General features: G+C 42.6%; 1 protein-coding gene across 1 annotated transcript in view; it reads right to left on the reverse strand.

Annotated features, from left to right (window-relative positions):
- Positions 1-13,169, reverse strand: part of calcrl2 (calcitonin receptor-like 2) — a 35,834-nt gene extending 22,665 nt beyond the window's left edge. The window contains exon 1 of the mRNA XM_085146204.1: positions 13,035-13,169. Within this exon, the coding sequence (XP_085002330.1) occupies positions 13,035-13,084 (50 nt within the window). The 5' untranslated portion in view covers positions 13,085-13,169. The remainder of the gene's footprint in view (positions 1-13,034) is intronic.
- Positions 13,170-14,090: the final 921 nt, after the last annotated feature.

Below are 14,090 nucleotides of genomic sequence, written 5' to 3' on the forward strand. Positions count from 1 at the left end.
TTCCAGTCTTTTGAGGTAACTGTTTCTGAGAAATAGTGTTTCTGTAGTGTGGTCAGTATGTCCTGCAGTCTGAGCCTCTTTGGACCTGTATAGCACTGTTTTCCCTGTTTTACTGTGTTTGCTAAAATCACCTATCGTAAAGTAAGAGTTTAGACCTTCCCCAGTCCTTACTGAATAGATTTAATTCATTATTGAATCTTGTTCTTCATGATCAGTGATATTGAAGCAAAAGATATTCAATTCAGAGGTAATCCACACATGGGCCAGCAAAGGACCACCAGTGTGTCTGCAACTGGCCTTATGCTGGCCCATGTGTGGGCCACCTCTGGCAAACCAGATCTGGGCCACCAAAGGGCCGTTATTCTTTGCTGTATGTGGGCCATGTATAAGAACATTGTGTGGGCCAGATCGGGGCCATGCCAATTTTGCTATGTGGGTAGGTGATGTACAAGTCATACTGTCTCAAATAATATGTAATAGAGACATGACTGGTATTATCACTTGAACTAACAAACATGTTATCCAGTGGCTGTAGATAGCAACTACAACTTTTTAGCCAGGGTTTAAAAAAAAGAAATTCCAATTAATTTATATAAATCATTTCACAGAGAGGAAGGTTGTTAAAAAAAAAGATATAGCTTTTAAATGTCTGACAAGACTAGGCTCCCCAGCAAATTCAGTCTGTTTAAAGAACTCCAAACTTTCATCACTGGATCTGCAGGTAACTCTTGTTAAAGTTCAAGTGTTTGAAACCAGGAGAAGACTGCATTTGTGTGTTTGTGCATTGGTTATTATAACACTCTTCTTTCTGGGTTACCAAAAAAAGGTTTTAGAGGTTTACAGATTTACAGATGGTACAAAATGCAGCTGCTTGCATTTTAGCCAAAAATTGTGAAATTTGAGCACATTACCCCAGTACTGAAATCTCTTCGCTGGTTGCCTTGTCAGGTTCGAGCAGATTTTAAGGTCCTGTTGCTCACCTACAAGGCTTTAAGCATTTCACGCATAGTGGCCAATACAGTGGACGGCTATCGTTGTGGACAGCTGTTTTCTTGTATTTGTGTCAGTGTTGATATACTTGCACAAAACGTATGTTGTGCACCTAAGTGGACATGTAACCAACTCTTTGAAAAGTACATATTTTAAAAAATGAAGTTCAAAAATATTTTTTTGCCAAAAGATGAATAAAAATACTTTTTTATTGATTGAGGTTTTCATAATTCATGCATGAAAGGTTTAAAGCTAAGTTAAAGACCTACTTGGTCACCTGATCCTATGCGTCTTAATTTTATGCCTATTAGTTTTTAAATTGTTATCAGTTTTTAAATTGTAATGTTTTTTGTATTGCTTTTATTCACTTATCTTTTTTAAAATATTCAAATAGCTGTTCAGCACTTTGTTTGAAAGCGCTTTATAAATAAAGTTATCATTTTTATTAATAATGTAACCTCCAACAGAAGCCTATGTCACATCTGCTGATATTTTTGATAAATAAATGAATGAAAGTGCACATTTTTCCTTGCTTTAAGGTAGAACAAATTTCCCTGCCGTGGGATCAATAAAGTACGGAGCCCCGCAGGGGACATGGGAGAAAAAAAAAATTAAGACGGACTTTTGCGAGATCTCGCAAAAACCTTTGTGAGATCTTGCAAAACAAACTCGGGATCTCGCAAAAGTTTTGCGAGATCTCGCAAAAGTTTTAGCCGCATTCTTCGGAGGCTGCCTGCTCAAAGCCGACCGCCATGATGTGCCGGGAAAGTGGTGTTCCTCCCGGCTGTAGTAGGTCTTGACCTCCCGTTAACTTCGAGCTAGTGGGTGTCAGATCTCCGAAAACGTCGGAGCACTTTTGCAAATATGTGATGTCTTGTAAACCGAGCAGGTATCTGACGTTTACACAACTACAAAGTTTTGCGAGATCCCGGGTTTGTTTTGCGAGATATCGCAAAAGTTTTGCGAGATCCCGAGTTTGTTTTGCGAGATCCCGAGTTAGTTTTGCGAGATCTCGCAAAAGTCTGTCTTAATTTTTTTTTTCTCCCATGTCCCCTGCGGGGCTCCGTAATAAAGTCTTATCTTATCTTATCTTATCTTATCTTATCTTATCTTATCTTAGACTATCAATTTTGATAAAAAGGTTTGCTTCTTGCTCAGAAATGCGAAAAAAAAATTGGTTAAAAAGAAATTCCTATAATTTTCATGGGACATACTTGTTTTTTTTGCATGACTATATGGTCTGTACTACAGCTCACCAGCCGGAACTAATAGGAAATCCAAATGTTTTTGTTTTTGCTGTCCCAGAATTAGCTTTATTGGTTCTTTTACTCAGTAAAATGGACTGCAGATGCTGCTGTGAAATAAAACAACTTTTTTTTCCTCCACTGACCCTAGTGGTCATTATTGCATAATTGCACAATGGCTAATTTTGTATAAACTAAAATAGAATATTATTGTTAGTACATGTGTTATCAATTACAGTATTGCATTTTTGCAGCGTTAAAGGAATTTGAACTGTAGGGGGAAAAAAGCATTTTTGCCTTAAAAGCAGTAACTCGAGAAAGTTATTTTGGGAAGAATGCAGTTAGTTTGAGAAAATCCAGACCCCATGGGTATATATAAAAGAACAAAAGCTCAGACTGAAAGCTTAAATTAATTATGAAAAACCAATTTAAAAACTAACAGGCCTAAGAGCAAACAGCTGGCTCGAATTCTCACGCTGCTGTCAGCAACATAACAGAAAAAAGGACTGTGTAATTAAAAACTCTTCTTTGTTAGATAACTAAAACAAATGAAACTCAAAGCAACAATGAATGCACTCCACTGGAGAAGAGAGTTTATCAGTGATAAGATAAAATACCACAAACACCATGGAGAACCAGAGGGAGGAAAAAGAAAAACTGGCCTTGATATTTATTTACAAGCCATATTTCAACTGTAGCTGAAAACTGCACATCAAAGCTCTAATAAGCTCTACAGCTTGTTTATGTATCAATAAGTACTTAAAGTTAAATATAAGTGCCAATATTGCAATGTTTAAAAAAAATAATTGACCTAAACTTCCATTAACAAAAGTCTTACGAACTACTGAGTGACTGTCTGAAAAGAATACTTAAAAGTGTAAACACTCCTCATTTTGTAAATACTTGAGCTTATATATTCATAAAGAATAATGAACTGTTGATGTTAACATTTCATTCTTACTTTTTGCAGGATGGAAGGACTTTAAGTTGCACGTACTGTAGTAGTTAGATATGGTAGAATCCAACCATAAAGGTCAACCTTCAGGGTCATAACCCAGATAACCCTGGAGGTGACATAAGATAATAGGCGGGGGTGGTGGTGGTGGTGGCTTTGGTTTGAATACCTCTCTTTTTTATGGAATATTGATTCATTTAACTCACCATTGCGCAAGCAGAAGTGAATTTAATCTGCAGGGCAGGGCACTTTATTTTCCCAAGGGGTCCCATGAAAAACTGGGACTGCTGTGGAGGGCCCATTAATCATTCCCAAACACTAAAGCTACTGTGTCTACATTTTCAGGCACCTTATATGACTCTTCCATGTTTGACAGTCAGGGGTATGAATTTAATTTTCTGAAGGGGCCATATGACTGGGCCTGTTGTGGAGGGCCACACCAAGAGACTCCAAAGTGCACACAGAATACTTTTAATTTAATAACATTTCATAAAAGTACTGTTTAAACTCAAACCTTGAGGTAGAAAAGTAACTAGTAACAGTATCTCTTAGGGTTGAATTGTTAAATAAAGTGCTCATATACAGTAAATTTAGATTTGAATGAATTTACTTTGTTTCTAATAATGCTTACAGAGTCAAACAGGTATTTGTGGCTCATCCAGCTATATGTTTTATTCAGCTAATTCAGTTTCTCATGTTTTCTTATCTGCTTGATGTTTCTTAAATATCCAACATTTAAAGTGAGTTTTTTCCAGTTCCTTTCAGTAAGTTGCTGTCGAACACTATCTAGTAGGTCAAACTGTCACAGCTTCTCTCCCATGCAGGTCTACTGTGGCTGAGGAAGTGTCCCTCAGTGCATCTGTTCACACATTATTCCTATTTATTTGTATTTCACTGGGGGTGGGGTGGGCATCACAGAGCGGCAACACAAACCATAGTAATATGTGAGGGAAGGGAGACAGGAAGGATGGATCCTCTGTCATCCTGCACCAGCTTCCTGTCTACTCTCCCCTTGCCACTTCTAAAGAGCCCAACAGGTTAAAAATAAGCCATTGTTACGTGTACACAAAGGGATATGGAAAGGACTTTTATAGCGGGGGGACACAGATAACATTCTCAAAGATTCTTAATATAAAAACACTCAGTTCGGTAGAGAGAGGTGAGGAAGTTCATTTGCAGAATTAGAAACTGAACAGTGTTGCATCTCTTCTGTCACCCTTTGTAGTTCAGTTTGTGGGTGTTGAGTACAAAGTAAAATGGGAGGGCAAGTTCACTGTAAGTCACAACTTTGTTTAACATGCTAATATGTAAACATGCAATAAATCTACACAGTATGCTTCAACAGTATGAAAGGTCTGCACCTGAGAACAGCACGCAGCAACACTACACATGAGTAGTGAGCGAGATGAGGGAGGTTTGGGGTCTTCACACACCCCTGTTCTCTGCTGGCCATCGGGGTGGGGGGGCTGGGAGGAGGTGTTGGCCGTCCGATTGGGATCTGGGATGCGGGGCCTCCCTGCTGCTGCGGGGCCTGGGGCGGTCTGCTTGCCTCCACCCCGGGGGAAAGGGTAACATCTCCTGGGTCTAGGTGCCGTGTTCCCCTCCAGGGGCGAGGGTACCTGGACCTGGGATATAGAGTTTGTTTGGGGAGTGTGATTGTGTGTACAGTGTCCATGTATGTCTATCCCTACGTTGGGTGAGTGCTAAGTATTTTTATATGTGTGCATGAGGATGGGAATGCATGTTTGTGTCTGTGTGTGCCTGTTTGTCTGTGTCTATATGTCAGGTCGGGTCTTACACCACCTCTCTGGGAACTACCAGGCCCTCCAAGGCCTATCTCCCCTCACCACACTCCCTGCCGGTAACTGATGCCCTCAGGGGTCGGTGCGTTGGTGGTTCTTGGTGTCCAGGACTGGGCGCTCAGGTATGTACCAGCTCACTCCCGGTGACTACTTGGCGGGGCCTGGTGCCTTTTGCTCGGTCAGGCCTCTTCCGGGGCAAATGGGGCCCTCGGGCCTCGAGCCTCTGGGCCTGCAGCTCGGTTCACTCTGGCACAGCTGGCTGCCGGCAGTGCCAGCTGGCACGCCACTACAGTCCCCTCTGGCTTCTGCTCCGTGGCTACTGGGTGACCCCTCATCTGGGGCTCTCCTCAGCCCTTCCCAGGAGGGTGGCACGAATGCCCCTCCGGTGGTCCTCCTTGGGCTCTCGCACTCTGGGGCCTCTGGATGTCTGGAGCCTGGATCTCCTCCATGCCTGCTTCATGCCCTGGGGGACGGGGCTATAGCTCTCTACATCCTCTAGCAGACCATTACATGGGGAAACCTTTTGAATACAAGCGCGCTGATCCACACAGGTGTGCACACGGGTGTGCACATGGGTGTTCACTGTTCATAGACAAACTACACCTTTATTGGCTGCTATTTCCAAGTGTCATGGCTGGGGCGGCAGTCGTGTGGAGGTGAGAAGGAGGATCCAAATATCAGCCAGTGGTGGAGGTGCAAGTGAGATTTATTTACAATGCGTAATAACCAAGAAGCGGGCAGAACCGAAACATAAACCTAAACTGGGAAAACAAACACAAAAGGAGGACACGGGGCGAGGAGCAGAGAGACACGGTGAAACACGGAATAATGCTGAGTACACAGAAGATTCACAGAGAAACACAGACGACACGACCAGGAGCACAGGTAGACACGCAGTATAAATACACACCAGGTAATTAGGAGATGAGAGACAGGAGGGCAACACACCTGGGAGGAATCAGAGCCGATGGGACAGGGGAAACGTAAACTGAACACACTCACATGAGAGGGGACCTTCAGAATAAGACAGGAAACTCACAGACTCAGAGAACTAGACGAGACACTGAACTTAGACAGATTCACACGCAGACAGTGTGACACCATAGACAGACAGAACACAGAAGTGGGACCAGGGCAGGCAGTCCAGAAACAAAACGTGCGTAGAGTTCATCAATAATTCAGGGGGCCTACCGTGCAGACGGCAACGGCGGCGACGGGGAAACACTTCAGGTGGCCGACCGTGCGGACGGCAACGGCGGCGATGGGGATGACAGCGCTGATTCGGAGGCCGCCCACGACGGCGATGACGTCCGGCAAGAGGCCCGGAAAGTGGCCAGCGACGCTGAGGTGGCAGTTTGGGACCTGAAGACGGCGTGGCCCCCGCAGCACCAGGCAAAGCAGAGGTTGGGCCAGGCGAAGCTGAAGCCGATGCAGGTGAGGCTGACCAGACGACGCTGAGGCAGATGCTGAAGCAGAGGCCGGACCAGGCGACACTGAGGCAGATGCTGAAGCAGAGGCCGGACCAGGCGACGCTGAGGATGGAGCCGGAGCTGGACCAGGTGAGGGTGGAGCCGGAGCTGGACCAGGCGAGGGTGGAGCCGGAGCTGCAGGCGTGGTCGGAGCCGGAGCTGCAGGCGTGGTCGAAGCTGCTGCTGGCTGGACGGGCTCCTCGGGCCCTCCAGCTGACGAAGCAGGCTGCTGGACGGGCTCCTCAGGTCCTCCAGCCGACAAGGCAGGTTGCTGGACGGGCTCCTCGGGCCCCCCAGCTGATGAGGCAGGCTGCTGGGCGGGCTCCTCAGGCCCCCCAGCTGACGAGGCAGGCTGCTGGGCGGGCTCCTCGGGCCCCCCAGCAAAAACAGTCCCAATACCAGCGGGCACCGGGGTCCCTGGCACACGCAGGGCTGAACCAGCAGGCACGTGGGCCTCTGGCAGTGACAGAACAGAACCAGCAGGCACGTGGGCCTCTGGCAGTGACAGAACAGACTGCAGCTGCGCGGAGCACCGACCCTGCTCAGGCAGCGACAGCCGGGTGCAGTCCTCAGCTGGGTTTTTAGCCTCCAGGGGTCCAGAGTAAGCTGAGGGCTGGCGCGATAGTCGCTTCCTCCCTGCGGACGGCTCCGAAGGACCGGGCAAAACCACATCCGGCGGGCCGGGCAAAACCTCCGGCAGGAGAAGCTGACGTGACTGATCCGGGGCAGCCGTAGTCCGCTGCTGCTGGACAAAGTCTGTGGATTCCCGAGCTTGCACCACCCCACGGGCTTTATGCAGGTTGCAAATTAAGTCCGAAACTCCCTTGAGCTGGCAGAGGTAGGGATTTCCTTCCAGGATTGCCTCGATGGCTTTTAACCCCACTACTTTCGCCCTTGCGTTGGTGGTGTGGGTTACCCAGTCCATCAGGCGTTGGATGCGTGCGAGGTCGCTCTCCCCAGACAAAGCTGCTGGATCCATCTTGTGGTCACGTTGTACTGTCATGGCTGGGGCGGCAGTCGTGTGGAGGTGAGAAGGAGGATCCAAATAGCAGCCAGTGGTGGAGGTGCAAGTGAGATTTATTTACAGTGAGTAATAACCAAGAAGCAGACAGACACGGTGAAACACGGAATAATGCTGAGTACACAGAAGATTCACAGAGAAACACAGACGATGCGACCAGGAGCACAGGTAGACATACAGTATAAATACACACCAGGTAATTAGGAGATGAGAGACAGGAGGGCAACACACCTGGGAGACAGATTCACACGCAGACAGTGTGACACCATAGACAGACAGAACACAGAAGTGGGACCAGGGCAGGCACAGAACAGAACCCTAACAAATGGCAAATAATAACAGAATACATACTTGGAATAACAAAAGCACAAAGAAACACAAAACACTGAGTCCGTAGACTCAGGACCATGACATTCCAAGCACATTATGCGCTGTCGGTCCTGCTTGCTACACAACAACATTCAATATTTAGTATTTACTGCTGTTTACACTTAGCTAGATTAACGTGATGGTGTTGTGTTTGGACCAATACGGCAAGGCCGTGATGATCCATTTGGCAAAGCAAATCCATTGGGTATCTTTGTTGGTCTTCAGACAACAATTCTGACGGCTAAAGACCCAAATGGGACAGGCAGAAAAAAAGAAAAAAAATGAACAGTATGAAAGGTCAAACAAGGCCTCCTTTGTTGCTCATAACTTACATCACTAGAAAAATAAGCTCTGTCGTAATTTCAAACAAGGAGGTACTAATTGAAAAAACAGACTATATGCAGCACAGAGCAGCTCAGCTAGTCCTGAACAGCAGCCCCGAGGTCATTTTTCTCACAAGTAGGCAGACGTTTACAGTAATTTGGAGTGTGCTTGGAGATATCAATACCATTCATTTGTTTGCCTTAAGTAATATAACACACGTCACATAATTTTTATTATTATTTTTTAATAAACGGGAGGATGAGAATGTCTATTTACCACATCTGCATTCATAGTCCAGTACTATTCACAAACCCAGAAATAATTTCCATGAGCTGGTTTTACTAAACCTAATCATGCTGTGCAGCCACACAACAGAGGTTATCAACATGCCAGTCACTTGTGGCCAGGAGCTTGTAAACATGGAGTGAGAGTGCACACGTCTTGTTCTCTTTCTCACAAAGAGGAAAAAACTATAAACCTAAACAAATATGAGGAATAAGCGACAAAGCTGGTGAAGCCAAAGCCACGAAGAAAAGCTGTCTCTGGCCAGACTGTGCAAGTTAAAAGGCTTATCAATAACACTTCCCCTGCGTTAACAAAAAGGTAGATGCCTCTTACAATTCTGTGTTCCACTAAATGAATGTCTTTCTTAGATGTGTGCATGTAGCATGGATTACACTTGTCCTTAATATTGCATCCATGTTGGTGCTGAATGGTGAGTAGTTAAACAACTAACAATAAAAACCTGTACAACCTTATAGTGACAACCTGCACAAGTCTTTAGGGTTTTAATTAAGATTATATCTAAAAACATCTCATTAAGCTGCCTGTCAGCAAAATATATGATTTTGCTGGTCTCTGAATAAGCCACCTCTTAACGCTTAGCTTTGAAGAGAGTTGAATATCTCACTAGTTCTAACTAAACTGAATTGAAAATATTCTGAAAATAACTGCTTCATAAAAACCATTCATATTAAACCCAAGGTTACCTCACTAGCACCCCACATCTTGCTTCTAATTTCAGAAATGTTTCCAAAAACACATCCTATAAAATGTTTTTCACTTGATTTGTAAGTCTGGCAAAAGTGGAAATATCTAGTGTATCTAGTATAGTGTCAATTCCATTGCATCCCCCCCATATAACACTGCTTTTACACTCAGGTATTTAGCTTGCTAAGCAGATGGTTCCTTATTTTGTCTGTTGTTTGATGCAGCTAGTGAGAGCCACAAGACTCAACCATATGATAAATGTGTTTTGAAAAGCAAGGCCATGATCTACAAGCGTCATGGCGGTTCAGAGTTAGGAGATTATTCTCAGTATGTTTGTCACTATGTTTGAATCATTTCACATCATATTTGTATCTGATTCCATTTAATACTGATATTACGTAACAATGCTAACCCTGGATCCAGGCTGATCTGAGGACTCGTGTTTCTGTTTTCCCTTCTATGCAAAGAGATTTTCATTGATATGTTACTGAGTCATATGCATGCTATGATCTGTTTAGAAATGCTGACTCATTGCTATAGTTGGTTGTACACTGAAAAAAAATATTTATGCCCCAAATACTGACTTTAAGTAATCTGATTACATTTCAGTTTTCCATGTTCCATTAGTACAGTGTAAAATGTTAAATTTGATCAGATCTGGTCAAATGAAATTGACTTGATCTTTTTCCTTAATGATTAGTTATTTGAATAAATGAACCTATAATTTTATATAATTAGTGCTTTACAGATTTTTGTGAGTGTATCTCTGTCCAGCTGCATCCAGAGGCATTTTGGTGCACACTGGCTGATAACTCCTTTCAGAAATCAAAAGTGAACTGAAAAATTTCAGAGGTTTTTGCATTTCTGCATTTGTCTGGTGTAATTTAAAAAAAAAAACAAGTTGAAAATGTGGAGCTACAAGGAAGACCCCTTGTGAATGCAGGAACAAAGTGAAGGTAGCTTCTTTCTTCTTTTGTCTGGCAATACCTATACTCACACATCTTATAAGCAGCTGTTTGGAAATAGAAGACATAGTTTAAAAACCTGCCCACTAACCTGTTGCAGAACAACAAGAGCCAGCAACTAGTCAACACACAAGAGCCTGTTATACAATAACCACAAGGAGCTTTAATTACAGGTCAAACAGGGTACTTGAACCTACCGGCAGGGGGTGATGGAAAGGATGCACAGCGTTTTCATAAAACAAATGCTTTCTACTTAGAGTGACCTCAAAGAAATATGATCTCCACATTGTAAAGTGATCCAGACAAAACGTATTGTTTGATTTAATACACTCTACAGTTGAGGCTCTGTGTTTGTTTAATGCTATGAACAATGGCAAGATGTGCAGAAAGTGGTCTCTTAACATTATCTGATCCTGTAAATCACTTATGAGAGTCAGCCCACCAATAGCACCAGGATTTACAGCCACCATGCTGTCCATGTATGACTTATTGGGAGCTTGGTTATGTTCCCATAGCTGGTCCCAAAAATAGCTCCTGCAGCTTGGAGCTATGCCATGTGGTTCCTTTTTTGTTTCTTATTTATACTTTTTTGTCCCTGGGACCATAAAAGAAGCACAAGCAGCACGGACCAGTGAATAGAGGAAGTCTGACATCTTCTTAACTGCTCTATCCAACCAAACACGAGCGCTCCCATCTAACAGATTACTGCCAACACCTGTGGCTAATGATGACACATAGGGAAATTAAAACTAATAAAATGGTAAATATGCCAGGTTTAGCCATCCTTCCCATCTATCAGCCAGCGTGGGAGCAAGCACACCCTGACACAGTTCCCAGATATGGTCAGCCTGACACCATGTTCACCACCAAAGCATCTACTATGATTCTTTTTTTTCCCCATTTCCCATATATCACACTAAAGTTCTTCTTTAGTTTCCCCTTGAGAATAAACAGACTCAGTCTTGTTCTTTCTTTCCTCCACTTATTCAACTTCCTAGGAAAAAGAAAATCTAATGTATGCTATGTAAAAAAAGGAATAATTCAAATGTGACATCAACAAGCTGCTTCCTGTTGTAGAAATAACCTTTAAAATGACCTTTATTTCTAAAGTTTTATAGATAACACAATCTAAAAAAAAAAAAATCCTATCTATGACTGAATGACAGGTCATCTTAGGCTACCTAACAACAAACCCTGCAACTCACCACCTATTATTAACATACAGCATGCAACCCAAACTGTCAGTTATCTACCACTGAGCCTAAAATAAGCTCAGATTTTTATTTATTTTTTGTTTTGTTTTATGTAGCAGTGGGGGGGGGGGGGGGGGGGGGGGGGGAGGGGTCGGGCAGGGGGGTTTGTTGGCCTGTTTGTGTTATGAAAACTGAAAAGCCAGTTGGGGGTTGGGACCAAAGTAGCAGCTCAAACACCTATTAATACACTGATAGCTGCCTGGCAAGAGCAGGCTGTTCCACTCAGACACACACTAGAGTGCAGGGGTGCAAAGTTTCCCACAGGCACATGCAAAGTCCAGGAAACATCTTAGAGCATTCACAAGAAATCAAGCAATGAGGTGGTCTGAGAGCTGAGAATGCACAGGTATGATGACTACACCTTGGCAACACTAGGTCGAGAGCACAGTGCGTAGTCTTGAAGAAACTTAATTGGAATGGCAAATATAAGAAACAAATGCACAAAGCAAAGCAGGAAACTGTTGTTGACATAAAAGTTTCTTGTAAAGTTTTGATAGAAATGTAATAAAACAAGTGAGTCACTTATACAGAGCATGTGATTCTCTATCTCTCTTTTTTTTAAACACACACACATACAAAGCAGGTCCTACCAGTCTGCAGAGGTTTTCTAGTGATTGCTAATGTGCATGTAGAAGGAAATGAAAATCACCCGGGAGAAATGCAAATGCTAAGAGAAATAACAAAGCACCTGTCAGTCTGCTGTGAACAACTTCGAGCAAGCTTGTGTGCACCTCTGTGTTTCCTATATTATTTTACTCTCTGTGCTGTTAAGTCAGACTGAATGTCAAAAGGAGCACTTGGGGACGCCTTCCTTAATTTGCATTCTGTAATTAGTTTATCAACCAGCATTAGTCAAGCATGTGAAGATTTTACAACAGCAATGTCAATTTCAGCAGAAATCCCTTCCCCACATGGCTTACTGCTTTAAAAAACTGTTCTATTAGAAGTCATCTAACGCTTGATTGAATCTCAGAGCGCTCCTAATGACAGGAAACACTATCACCTCCCACTAAAGCACTGCTATATTGTCCATCTTCACTGTCAGATGTCATTTACTTTTCATGCCATGTTGACTCACTGCAGACTCCCTGATGTTGACCATCTGCCATCTGTGCTTCGCAGTAGTGAAGATAATCATGGCATACACTATTTTATCCCTCTGTATTCTATTCATATATTACTTAGAACTGCAACAGCAGTAGCAGCCAAGGAGTCAGCTCAGGGTGTGACCTTCCCTCAACTTGCATGAACCCTATATACAAAACCCCATAAGGGAAAAAAATGTTAGAATCTTTTAATATTGCATAAAATGCTTTCAGTGAGTGTCAGCTACAAAAACCTTATTGTTCTCTATCATAATAAAGATACTCATAAATAGTTCTATTATTTTTCGCAAAAAATACAACGTGCATGATTATTACTACGTGTTACAGACACCTTGTATCGGATTTACATGCCTACATCGTGGATTTTCCACAGTCATGGAGTAACTTTTCTTATGCATTGCATTGGTACAGTTTTTCTTTTTCATAAGATACAACACGTTTGCATCTTGCGCTGTGTGGCCACAATTCAAGTGAAGGCTTATAAACATTGTAATAAGTCGTGCCCTGGACTGTTCCTAATGCCTGATGTTGAGATTTGTGTCTTACCTTTTCTTTGAGTTAGCTGTCAAACTGTCTTCTCCTCCAAATATCCCCATGCTTGCATGATCCGAGCAGAGAACTGTCTCATGCTGTCTCTGTATCAACAGTGACCAAACCCGACCACCCCGCTATAGGAGTCAAGACAAACGTCATAGCGAATACTACGTTCCTGTTAGAACTTTCAAAATAAAGCATCTCGGAACTGAACTGACATATTTGTATTCATTAAGTGTATATTACAATCTAATAAATAGAACATAAATGTAAAATAGGATGTATTGTACTATATATAGTACAATACATCCTATTTTACATTTATGTTCTATTTATTAGATTGTAATATCTATGAATTATAACACACGCAATATGTAGTATATTAACCTATTGTAATATTAAATTTAGTAAGCTTTAGTAAACACTCTTCTCTTTGTCCCTACAGCTCTTTGTCCTCACTGAGGAGGTGACAACGGTTAAGTCACCTTACAGTCAGCTATACAGCACAACACTTCCATCTGCCGTTTGTTGTGGGACCACCATCTGTAAATAGGAAACAGCCTCCATGAGAAATATTTCTAACCAAATTAGAAATATTACTACATTTAAAGTCAAATACAAAATATGTTGGTTATCAAGTAGTCTTTTGATATTTTAATGGCATGTTAAATTTTACATTGTCAAGAACTACATAGGACAGATTAAGATTGAACAGGAATTTCTTTTTGCACAGAAGAGATTTGTGGATATTTTATTCCAACTGTATTTACCTAAGCTTATTTTCACTAAACACATCATAAACACATTTATGTATCAAGTTTGCCACAGAAGATAATGGATATCCTCCATATCAAGTATTAATATATTGTATTACTCTTAAGCAACGAAAAAATATATTCGTTATTTAAAAAAATGCTGCACATGGCATTAAAAACATTGCGTTAACGTAAGGTTTATGAGTAGACTGCAAGTACCATAAATGCATCACTATGTTTACTGACCGTCTATTGGTTCGTAGCACTACAACTCTTGTCCTATCACGGCACAAAGAGGGAGTAGCGTGCGCGC

This window comes from Neolamprologus multifasciatus, chromosome 20, assembly GCF_963576455.1.
Source record: "Neolamprologus multifasciatus chromosome 20, fNeoMul1.2, whole genome shotgun sequence".
Classification (NCBI taxonomy): domain Eukaryota; kingdom Metazoa; phylum Chordata; class Actinopteri; order Cichliformes; family Cichlidae; genus Neolamprologus; species Neolamprologus multifasciatus.